This window comes from Lynx rufus, unplaced genomic scaffold, assembly GCF_022079265.1.
Source record: "Lynx rufus isolate CCGP_SWC_20201006 ecotype Redwood Valley unplaced genomic scaffold, mLynRuf1.p SCAF_2, whole genome shotgun sequence".
NCBI classification, from domain to species: domain Eukaryota; kingdom Metazoa; phylum Chordata; class Mammalia; order Carnivora; family Felidae; genus Lynx; species Lynx rufus.
This window is the reverse complement of record NW_025814834.1, coordinates 169,152,384-169,164,760: the sequence shown is the minus strand read 5'-3', so window position 1 is coordinate 169,164,760 and position 12,377 is coordinate 169,152,384. Positions and strand designations below refer to the sequence as shown.

General features: G+C 33.7%; 1 protein-coding gene across 1 annotated transcript in view; it reads left to right on the top strand.

Moving 5' to 3' along the window:
* Nucleotides 1-12,377, top strand: part of RAVER2 (ribonucleoprotein, PTB binding 2) — a 92,678-nt gene that overhangs the window by 51,619 nt on the left and 28,682 nt on the right. The window contains exons 9-11 of the mRNA XM_047084250.1: nt 2,248-2,516; nt 10,399-10,510; nt 12,115-12,251. Of these exons, the coding sequence (XP_046940206.1) occupies nt 2,248-2,516; nt 10,399-10,510; nt 12,115-12,251 (518 nt within the window). The remainder of the gene's footprint in view (nt 1-2,247; nt 2,517-10,398; nt 10,511-12,114; nt 12,252-12,377) is intronic.

Below are 12,377 nucleotides of genomic sequence, written 5' to 3'. Positions count from 1 at the left end.
TTTATTCAGTCATTTAAAATTTTAAGAGCCCTCTTGGCTTTTCTATTTTTTCATATAAGAAAACTATTGATAAGTTATTGATGGACTTGCTTCCATGCCAAGATCACATTTTCCCTGTTGGATATGCTTTAATATTTGATGAATGTTCACAGCAGCATGAGGCAAAGACATAGATCCCTTTGAGAGTGACGTGCTGCCCACTGGGCTGACAACATATTACATAGATATCCATTTAATTTTTGCCTGAATAAGAAACCCTTAGCTTTTAAAGAAATATGTGGTATTTTGGTAAACTTTGATGATTTATTTGTATTATTTTTTAAATGTGATCTCCAAACTAGTAGTCGAAGAAAAATAACAACATGTGTACCCTGTGTTTCTGAAAAGATGACAAATTTAAACATTTTTTTAAATGTTTATTTATTTTTGAGACAGAGGGAGACAGCGCGAGTGGGGGAGGGGCAGACAGAGGGGAGACACAGAATCTGAAACAGGCTCCAGGCTCTGAGCTGTTAGCACAGAGCCCGATGCGGGGCTCAAATCCACAATTGTGAGATCATGACCTGAGCCGAAGTCGGACACTTAACCAACCGAGCCACCCAGGTGCCCCTGAAAAGATGACAAATTTAAACAAAACAATTATTTTTTAGAAAAACAAAAGCATCTGGTATACCAAGATTTCTTATTGGAATGCGATTTGAAAGGAACTTTCAGTTTGAAGTGTAATTGAAATTTGTCTTAAGTAATTATGCTGGGAAAAGAGAAGGGCCACAAGTAATTTAAAAAAAGAAGTCAATTAAATATAGGGTAGTATATTTTGCCTTTGCAGGAAGCCAGCAAGTCAAATGATCAAATAAATCCATCAATTCTGATTGTTTAAATTGACTGGGTGAAAGTTAAACTAGTATACAGACAGGTGTAGAAATTTTTATGGTATGATGGAGCCTTTTCCAAAAATTAAATTTTATATCACTAAAAGCTCATGCAGATGTTTAAAAAATTTTTTTAACGTTTATTTATTTTTAAAAGAGAGCAACAGAGAACGAACAGGGGAGGGGCAGAGAGAGAGAGAGGGAGACACAGAATCCAAAGCAGGCTCTAGGCTCTGACCTTTCAGCACAGAGCTCCATGTGGGGCTCAAACCCACTATCCGTGAGATCACGACCTGAGCCGAAGTTGAATGCTTAACCGAGAGCCACCCACCCTTCATGCAGATGTTTATTATTTGTGTTGGGTTAAATAATAAGCTATTTGCTTTTGCATAAACTGCTTTAAGAACATTTAAAATTCAAAATGTCCAAATAAATACATTGCTAGAAGAAGTATCCACCTCTATTTAGTACTAGAAATAATTTAAGAAATTTGTTCAGTGAATTTGTAAAATATAAATTTGACTTAACGTACTTATCAAAATTAGCTCTTTTCTTCTAATTGTGAGCCATAGATTTTTTAAAAAGTGGAATGGTTCAAAATTTTCCTATTAAAATTTTCATCTCTTCCAGAATTTCTTGGTAGTTCCTGTAAATAAAAATGTAAAGCTTTCATGTGTTAAATTGGTGCCTATCTATTCACAAATATTACTGTTTTTTAAACCAGGGTTATGCTGATGTTTAAAAACCAGCTCTCTAGGTCTAAAAAAAAGTCTTGATTTTCATAGCATTTGTAGAGGTCTACGTGTAAGCACTACAAGTCATGGCCAATTGCACACTACCCACATGAAGACATTGAATTCAGGAGCTGGGAAAAGATACCCATAGTCAGCTGTTATGAACTGGTACAAGTTGGCTGACCAAAACCATTGTTGGATTTGATTTAACTTTATTTTTAGGTGTCAGAGAATTTTTTCAGCTGAAGACTTAATTATTTATGGAAGCAGGCAAATTACAGTGATTGGGCATTAAAACAAAGGCACCTGATGTAACTTAAGTGCCAAAAAGTATACACATTTTGCTCTCATATTTTACAATAGACAGCTAAAACTTGGAGTTAAAAAATATCCTTGAGATTGTCCTGGAAGTTGTTGAAAATAAGGAAAGCATGATTACTGTTATAGGGTTTGTTTTTATTACCCCCATATGGAAACCTGCTACTTTACAACCACTAACTTCACGTTTTAAATATAACTCTTCTCTAACGGGCACAAAATAGTTTTTTCCACATTTTGCCCATAACTTAACAAAAATCCAAAGGAATGTTGTGAAGAACTCTTGTCTAATCAAACCTTTTTGCATTTGTGGTTTACTACAGCATCTAATCTGATTCCAACTCAAACAACTATAACAGCTGGAATGGGCATGTTACCATTCTTTCCAAATCAGCACATTGCTGGACAAGCTGGGCCAGGGCACGGGAATACTCAGGAGAAACAGCCAGCCTCGGTGGGGAAGGCAGAAGGAAATTTCTCAGGGTCACAAGCTTATCTTCAGAGCTTTCCAAACCTTACTGCAGGAGGCTTGCTGACAGGACACCATAAGCAACAGCAGAGTCAGCCAAGAGGCTCGGAGATAAGTTCAGGGGTAAGAAAATTATGTTTATGCATACATACACACACACAAACACACAAGTACACACATATACATGTGTATACTACATGTATGTAGATAATACGCAGGAATATATATGTCTATTCTTTAAAAATTTTTTAAATTCTAATTCTACAGGATTCTAATTTGGGGCTTATTTTACAGGTAATGTAATTTATGAAGTATCATAAAGTATCTTCAGTATTTTTAAATTCCAAAGAAAGTTAATAATATACTTAAAGTACAGAAATGTGGATTACAAACTAGATGATTGATATATCAATGACATGATGACTTTTTCATAGTGTGCATTTACTTCTCAAAATAGAAGAAAATATTGCACTCATAAAACTGTTATTATAAGCAAACAGCCCATCTTTTGATAAGTTATGCCAGCTGATGTTTGTGACTATGCTTAATTACTTACCAGTTTGTAAATAAAATAATTTCAATTTCAAGAAAATGAGTTTTTTAAGTCTGTAAAATAACTTAAATATGGATTCTTTATTCTTATAGATACTTTTCTAAAATTCAGTATTTCAATTAGAATCCAGAATTCTAATATTCACAAATGCTTGATATTTTAGAAATGAAATATAAACCAAGTTCAAAATTTGTAGTTTGGAAAAGCTTAAGAGTATCATTAATACTTATCTAATGATATGATGTTATTTATGAGGCTAATGAAATAATAACGCTTTTTTTAAAAAAAATTTTTTTTAATGTTTATTTATTTTTGAGACAGAGAGAGACAGAGCATGAACGGGGGAGGGTCAGAGAAAGAGAGAGAGAGAGACACAGATTCTGAAACAGGCTCCAGACTCTGAGCTGTCAGCATAGAGCCTGATGCAGGGCTCGAACTCACGAACCGCGAGATCATGACCTGAGCCGAAGTCGGACGCTTAGCCGACTGAGCCACCCAGGCGCCCCAACGTTTTTCAAAATGTTAATTTTTTCTACTTTAAATTTATACTCTGTAACTAGGTATTAGTTTAATATGTAAAGGCAAAACCAATTTTATTTTATCTGAAAGATGTCGAAGTCAGTTATTAAACTCTGGTCTGCTCAAAAGAATCTAATCTCTGTTTTAATTCTGGAAGTTTTACCCAATTATTTTATTTGTTCTTAGACCAGCGACATTTGTAAATGTTAAATTTGGTAGGTAGAATAAAGTACATTTAATTTATATTCATACCCTGAAGTACCCTTTGGTTTGTAAGTAGTATAAAACTCAGGTTATAAGCAGCATGTGAGGGGAAAAAATTCATGTAGTTGGCTGTACTGAAATGTCAAAATAATTAGATTAATCTGGAGGTGGTTTTATTGTCAACTAGTCATAGCAGCAGATATGGATGGGATGCCCTACAATTGTTCATTGAGAAAGCTAAGGCAGATCTTGTAGAATGAATTTTAAAAATTTATCTGCAGTATTAATTTTGGGGGTTTTTGAGGGAAATTAAACAATTGGAACTCATATATGAATATGCTATATCTTTTTGCACAGAAAGCGCCAGCTCTTGAGAAAAGCTTGATTTGAGGTGATTCACATAATGGGCAGAGTCTATCAGGAGGAAAACAGCCAAAGTGGTGCAGGGCCAGGAAAACAGGTTCTGTGAAAAAAATTGAGGGAAATGGAGACATGTAACCCTGAAAGAGAAGACAAGCTGGATACCTATTAAAAAAATATATTCTCAGACTAGTCACAGGGTATTTTGTGTTTCACCAGTAGGCAGAACTAGTCCAGTAACTATGAGCTACAGTAAAGCATTAGGCTTTATACAACAAAATACTGTATTAGGCTTAATACAACAAAGAGCAGTTGAAGCTTTCACACAAACAAAAAGCTTGATTCTTTCACTAAGATGTGACTGTCCTGTCACTGAAAACAATTAAGTAGAGGGGCGCCTGGGTGGCGCAGTCGGTTAAGCGTCCGACTTCAGCCAGGTCACGATCTCGCGGTCCGTGAGTTCGAGCCCCGCGTCAGGCTCTGGGCTGATGGCTCAGAGCCTGGAGCCTGTTTCCGATTCTGTGTCTCCCTCTCTCTCTGCCCCTCCCCCGTTCATGCTCTGTCTCTCTCTGTCCCAAAAATAAATAAATGTTGAAAAAAAAAATTAAAAAAAAAAAAAAAAGAAAACAATTAAGTAGACATGAAATGAGCATTGGTACAGATTGCTGTAAAGTGATTCCTCTTTTGACAGTAGGGGTTTGGGCCAGGTAATTTCAAAGTGTGTTTTCCAAGAATGAAGCAAGAAATTTGATTTTGTTAAACATAATTGGTTTCATTCAACTTTAGATTTTTAGACTTATGTTTTTAAGAAATTTTTTTGTTAAGGTATAATTGACATACAGCATTATATTAGTTTCTGATATACAATATGAGGATTTGATACATATCACACATATTACAAAATGACCACCCCAGTAAGTCTAGTTAATATTCATTACCATACATACATATATTATAATTTTTTTGTGTATAATGGGAACTTTTAAGATTTGTTCTCTTAGCAACTTTCAAATATGCAACGTGGTTTTATTAACTATAGTCACCATCCTGTACATCACATCCCCATCACTTATTTATTTCATAACTGGAAGTTTGTACCTTTTGACTTTTTTCACCTGTTTTGCTCACCTTTGTCTCTGATAAGCACCCATCTGGTTTCTGTATCTATAAGCTTGTTTTTTCTTTTCTTTTTTTTTTTTTTATTCTGCGTGTAAGTAAGATCATACAGTATTCGTTTTTCTCTGACTTTTTTCATTTAGCATAATGCCCTCAAGGTCCATCCTCATTATCACAAATAGCAAGATTTCTTTCCTATTTAAGACTGAATATATACACACTTTTTTATTCACTCATCAAAGAGCAGTTCTGTTGTTTTCATATCTTGTCTGTTGGGGATAGTGCTTCAGTGAACATGGGAGTGCAGATGACACTTGAGACAGGGATTTCATGTCCTGTGAATATATACCCAGAAATGGGACTGCTGGATCATACGGTAATTGTTTATTTTTTTTAGGAACTTCTATACTGTTTCTCATTATGGTCATATTGCTTTTCTCCCATTCAGTAGATTGTGTTTTCATTTGCTGTACAGAAACTTTTTAGTTTGATGTAGTTCCACTTGTTTATTTTTACTTTTGTTGCCTTTGCTTTTGGTGTCATATCCAAAAAGTCCCTGCCAAGACTAATGTCAAGGAGTTTTTTTCCTATATTTTCTCCTAGGGGTTTTATGCCTTCTGATCCTATATTTAAGTCTTTAATCCAGTTTGAGTGGATTTTTGTGTGTGGTGTAAGATCAGGGTCCATTCTCATTCTTTAGCATGTGGATGTCCAATTTCCCCAGCACCATTTATTAAAGAGATGTCCTTTTTTCCATTGTGAATTCTTGGCTCCCTTGTCAAAGATTGACCACATATGTGTGGGTTTATTTCTGAGTTATCTATCTTACTTGATAATGATGTACAATCTTTTTAATGTATTGCTGAATTTGGGTTGCTAGTATTTTGTTGAGTTTTGCATCTGTGTTTATCAGGGATATTGGTCTGTAATTTTATTTTCTTGCAGTGTTCTTGCTTTGGTATGAAGGTAATGCTGGCCTCATTAAATAAATTAGGAAAGTATTCTCTCCTCTTGAACATTTTGGAAGAGTTTCAGAAGAAATGGCATTAATTTTTCGTTAAATGTCTGGTACAGTTTACCAGTGAAGCCATCTAGTCCTGTTATTTTCATTGTTGGGAGGTTTTTGACTACTCCTTACTTCATTATTGGTCTGATAAGATTTTCTATTTTTGTAATGATTTGGTCTTGATAGGGTATAGGTTTCCAGGAATTTATCCATTTCTTTGTAGGTTATCCAATTTGTTGGCAAATATTTCTTGGTAATAGTTTCTTACAATCCCTTGTATTTCTGTGGTATCAGTTTTAATGTCTCCTCTTTCATTTGTAACTATTGGAGTCCTCTCTTGTTCTCTTGGTTAGTGTAGTCAGGGTCTATCTGTTGTGTTTATCTCTTCAAGATGCCAACACTTAGTTTCATGGATCTTTCTAGTCTGTATTTCATTTATTTATGCTTTAATCATTACTGTGTTCTTCTTTCTGCTAATTTTGGGCTTAGTTTGTTTCTTTTTCTGGTTCCTTCATGTATAATGTTAGGTTGTTTGAGATCTTTTTTCTTCATGTACGCATTACTATAAACTTCTTTCTTGGAACTGCTTTTGCTGCATCCATAAGTTTTGGTATGTTATATTTCCATTTTCATTGGTGTCAAGATCCTTTTTGACTTCTCTTTTGATTTCTTCTTTGACCTATTGGTTGTTCAGGAATGTGTTGTTTAATTTATTCGTATATAAATTTTCCAGTTTCTCTCCTGTTTTTGATTTCTGGTTTCATACCACTGTGGTCAGAACAGTACTCAATATGATTTCAGTATTCTTAAGTTTGTTCAGACTTATTTTGTGACCCAACACGTGATCCTTCCATCCTTCCTTCCTTTCTCTCCCCCACTCCCTCCTTTTCTTTCTTTCCTTTCCTTCTCTTTTCTTCTTCCTTCCCTCCTTCTTTCCTTTTCCCTTTCTTTCTTTCTTTCTTTCTTTCTTTCTTTCTTTCTTTCTTTCTTTCTTTCTTTCTTTCTTTCTTTCTTTTCTGTGTTTTTTTTTTTGCTTCTGCTTTTGGTGTCAGACCCAAAAATTCATGGGCAAATTGAATATCATGAAGCCTTCCACCTAAGCTTTTAAGAATTCTATAATTTTAGTTCTTAATTTTGGTCTTTGATTTTTGAGTTTATTTTTGTATGTGGTGTAGGGTAAGGATCCACTTTATTCTTTTACATGTGATACCCAGATTTCCCAGCACTTTTGTTGAAAAAACTGTCCTGTCCCCATTGACTATTGTCAAAAATCATTTAACTATATATGCAGGGACTTATTTCTGGGCTTTCTATTCTATTCCATTTGTCTGTGTGTCTTTATGCCAATACTATAGTGTTATGATTACTGTTGCTTTGTAGTAAGTTTGAAATCACAAAGTATGAGCCCTCTATTCTTGTTCTTATTTTTCACCTTTTCAACATTGTTTTTACTATTTTGGGGGTCCCTTGAAATTCCATATGAATTTTAGGATAGATTTTTCTTTTTCTGCAAAGAAAAGTTAGAATTTTGATAGGGATTGTATTGAATCTGGAGGTCACTCTGGTTAATATTGACATTTTAACAACATTATGTCGTCTAACCCATGAACAAAGGATATCTTTCCATTTATTTATGTCTTTTATTTCAGCAATGTTTTTTGATATTTTAATATTTAACTCAGCATATTCAAAATACTATTACCAAATGTAATATATACTGAACTACTAAGATACTTTGCATTCTTTCTTTGGTACTAATTCTTTGCGATTTAGTATATATCTTACATTTCACAAACAGCTCAGTTTAAACTGTTCACATTTTGTATGCTGAGTATTCATGTGTAGATAGTGGCTACCATGTCAGTGCAGTCTTAGATGTTTTCATGGCTTAATCTCTCACTTTATTGAGATTTCTGCTCAAGTATCACTTTTAGCCATGTTGTGTAGTTTTTAGTAGACAGGTATTTTTCCTTCTTGGTTTGGTTAATCTTATATTTTATGCTTTTTGATTATGTTGTAAGTGGAATTGTTTTCTTAACTTTCTTTTTGGATTGTTCATTATCAGTGTGTAGAAATGTAACTGATTTCTGCATGTTGATTTTATATCCTGCAACTTTGCTGAATTCATTTACTCCAACAGTTTGTGTCTGTGTGTGTGTGCTACTTAGGGTTTTCATGTCATCTGCAAGCAGAGACCATTTTACTTCTTCCACTCTAGTTTGGATGCCTTTTATTTCTTTTTCCTGCCTAATTGCTCTGTCTAGAACTTCTAATATTATGTTGAACAGAAGTGGTGAAAGCAGACAACTTTGTCTTGTTCTTGATGTTAGAGGGAAATATTTCAGTGTTTCACCATTGAGTGTAATGTTTCATATATAACTTTTGTTGTATTAAGGTAGTTTCCCTCTATTCCTAATATGTTTAGCCTGTTGAATTTTAACCATGAAAGTGTGCTGAATTTTGTTAGATGCTTTTTCTGCATCATTTGAGGTTTTTTCTGCATCATGTGGGGTTTTTTCTCCATTCTGTTAATGTAGTGTATTACATTGAATGATTTTTGTATGTTGAATTGTCCTTGTGTTCTGTGAATAAATCCCAGTTGGTTATGGCATATAACCCTTTTAATAATCCACTGAATTTGACTTGCTTGTGTTTTGTTGGTGATTTTAGCACAGATAGTGATATTCGATATCGGTCTGTAGTTTCTTTTTTGTAGTGTCTGTCTGGCCTTGGTACTAGGGCGATGCTGGTCTCATAGAATACGTTAAGAAGTATTTTCACTTCATCAGTTTTGTGGAAGAGTTTAAGAAGAATTGGTTTTAATTCCTCTTTAAATGTCTTATTGAATTATCCATTGAAGCCATTTGGTCCAGGGCTTTTCTTTGTCGGCAGACTCTGTACGTTTTAAGATTTTATGATTGATTCTCTTTCATAGCTAGAGAACCCCTGATAGGATAGAATCTGATTTCCTTGGCCATGTAAGTACTTTAGAAACAAAATCTGAGAGTACTTTGCTGGCTACCTTTACTCAGTTACTGAATTCTAAGGCATTGTCTTTTCTGGTGCTATATGCTTTCTTTTGGCAAACATCTAGTGGTTTTAGCTCCCACCTAGAATCTTAGGGTTCCACCTCAGACTTCTTTTGAGCTATTGTATCTGCTTGACTGTGAATTTCTTAAGGGTAGTATTCCTGTCTTACTCATTTTGGGGTTATCAATACCACAGTGCCTGAAGCATAGTGAACATTCAGTAAATATATGTGAATGGATGAATACATTTACATCTGTGATTTACATATCACAAGCCCTACTTTGGGGCTTATGAAGAGATGCAAGATAGATTTCTCAATCCAAATACAGTAATGTTGGCCAGATAAGGAACAAATAAAAGGAGCTCTGGCTCTCAAATCTAGAAATAAGCACTTGAGATTATACTTTCTTCATTCTGTTCGGAGAACAAAATAAAAATTAATTTGGAAATGAAAACTTAGCTGCTAGCTTTAACTTTATTATAGTAATCTGAATTGTTGTCTTTAAAAATTTTTACCAACAGGGAACGAAAAGCACAAAATTTTGTTGGAAGAAATTGAAATGATCTGAAGAATCAGCCCTTTCCGTTTAAAGAAATACTACAAATACTAGAAATAGTATTAAAGAAATATTAGAAATAAAGAAATACCCTTATACCTTGTTATATAAAATTATATTGATAGCATATCTTTTCAAGAAATGTTTCTAGGGTTATCATCTAAATGTGTATTTGGATCTTGTTAAGTCCACTGATTTTGTTTGGTATTATTCTTAGAACCAAAGATAAATAAGCTTTCCTTTATCATTTGGCTGTAGCTGTACAATATAAAATAGAAATCTTAATAAGAAAATGTGGATAACAATACTTCTGGAAAAAAGGTATGGGATTTGTCTTTTCTTATGAAGATGAATTCTCTCCTAATTCAAATGAGAAGGATTTATATGAAGGCCTTTAATTTTCTTTCAGTTCTGAAGTTTTATGGTTCTAGAATAGTTAAAAAAAAAAAACAACAACTAATTGACAAAAATAGCAAGTGGAATGTGATAATTTTAATCAATATCCAGAAATATCCCATAACTTAATATGTTCAAATATTAGGTTCCACAGATTTTTATTACACTGGACTGGATTTATTGAAGAATTGGCATTACTCTTTATGTATTTTTATTTTCTTGTACCTCCTAGTAAGCACCTACTCTTTTGTTTTTGATAAATAGGCTGCTTCTAAGAATCAGACTTCACTATTGGGAGAACCACCAAAAGAAATACGGCTCAGTAAAAATCCATACTTGAACTTGGCAAGTGTGTTGCCCAGTGTGTGCTTATCATGTAAGTGAGAGCTCAGTATTAATATTTTGGAGTTGTATTGAATATTTTCTATAATCAGTTTTACTTTAATTTTTAATTTAATGAAAGCAAATAATGCTTATTGACTAATTAAAGCTTAAGTCATGACCAGCCTTTAAATTGAAAGAGTAACTAAAATTAAGACACTTAAAATGCATTCTGATTATTTAAGGAAAATATCTTTTGTAATATTTTATTAAGAATATAATTAATTTATTGAATTATTGAATCATAATAGAAAATAATTGAGCAAAGGAATTATTGACAATACTATAATGCTTTGCAATACATACAGAACCGTATTTTTAAAAAAGAGCCTATGTAAGTAATCTACTATCCAGAATATTTGCAAACTACCCAAAAATATCTGAGCTAATGATAATTGGCAGAGGTTGAACTCTTGTTTACTCTCTTGAAAGGCCTTCTCAGGTCTTCAGTTAGAATAAGTTATAATTTAAAGGAAAATCACAAATGTGGTATATGCTCTGGGTACTGGGATATTCACTACAATGTTGGCTGTCAATTGGTATAACTGAAAAGTACCTTAATGTTCTTCAGTAGTGGAGTGGTTAAATAAACATTAGTTCATCATAAAATAGAATACAGTATAATTTTTTTGGTAATTGAGGAAGAGGTACACGTACTAATATGAAATTATCTCTAAAGCAAATTAAGTGAAAAAAGCCAATGTAGGAACAAAGAGATTCCATTCATGTTTGTTTAAAGCTGTATATTCTTATGTGTGCATATTTAATGTATAAATGCATACAGTAAATTTTGGAAAATAAATTCTAAACTGTTACCTCTGGGAAAAAGAATAGGACTGAATGAAGGAGATTAAAGGTTTTAATATACATTCTTTGTATTTTATAAAGTATCCTCTTAAATGTAGACATTGATTTGTAATTTTTTTAAAGAGCCAGAAAAAAATTTAATGTGCTTCTCCCATGTCACATTTTTACCTCGTCTAAAAATGGATGGTTACAACTATTGCATTAAGAAGAACAGTTAGTTTACATTTGGTTTGCCTTCTTTAAAAACATTTTTTTAACTTATTTATATTTTAGAGAGAGAGAAAGTGAGAGGGAGAGACAGAGTATGAGCAGGGGTGGGGGAGGGTCAGAGTGAGAGGGAGAGACACAGAATTCCAAGCAGGCTCCAGGCTCCAGGCGCCGTGCTGTCAGCACAGAGCCCTACACGAGGCCCAAACTCATGAAACGTGAGATCATGACCTGAGTGGGATTCAAACTCAAGAACCGTGAGATCATGACCTGAGCCGAAGTCTGGCACTTAACCGACTCAGCCACCCAGGCGCCCCTTGTTTGCCTTCTTTTAGAGATTAGATATAAATCTAAAAAATGTTTCCATCAAAATTATTTATCTATAGGGCAAACTTCCACTTTCAGTTGCTTTAAATGAACAAGACAACATCATATACTACATATTTTTCCCCTGGGCATAATAAATATAGACATATACTGGCTAATGAAAATTTGTGTTCTTTTTGGGAATACAAGTTTTGTATTTTGCTTATAACTTAAAATAAAACAACTTTTAGCTGAAAATATGATTGATTTTGCCTTTAGCCCCTGCAAGTAAAACCACTCTACAGAAGACTGGAATTGCAAGCAACATTCTGGATGCAATCTCTCAGGGAAATGAATCACAACACACATTGGAAAAGTGCATTTCTTATTCTCAACCTTTTGGTGATTATGCACAGGTAAATGATTCTCAGGTATTGATATCTAGAAAAATTGGTTCAACTATATATTGAGCTCATATTCCTATAATTGTGATTGTGACTCCTATAATTGAAATTGTGATTCCTGTAATATCATAGGAAATA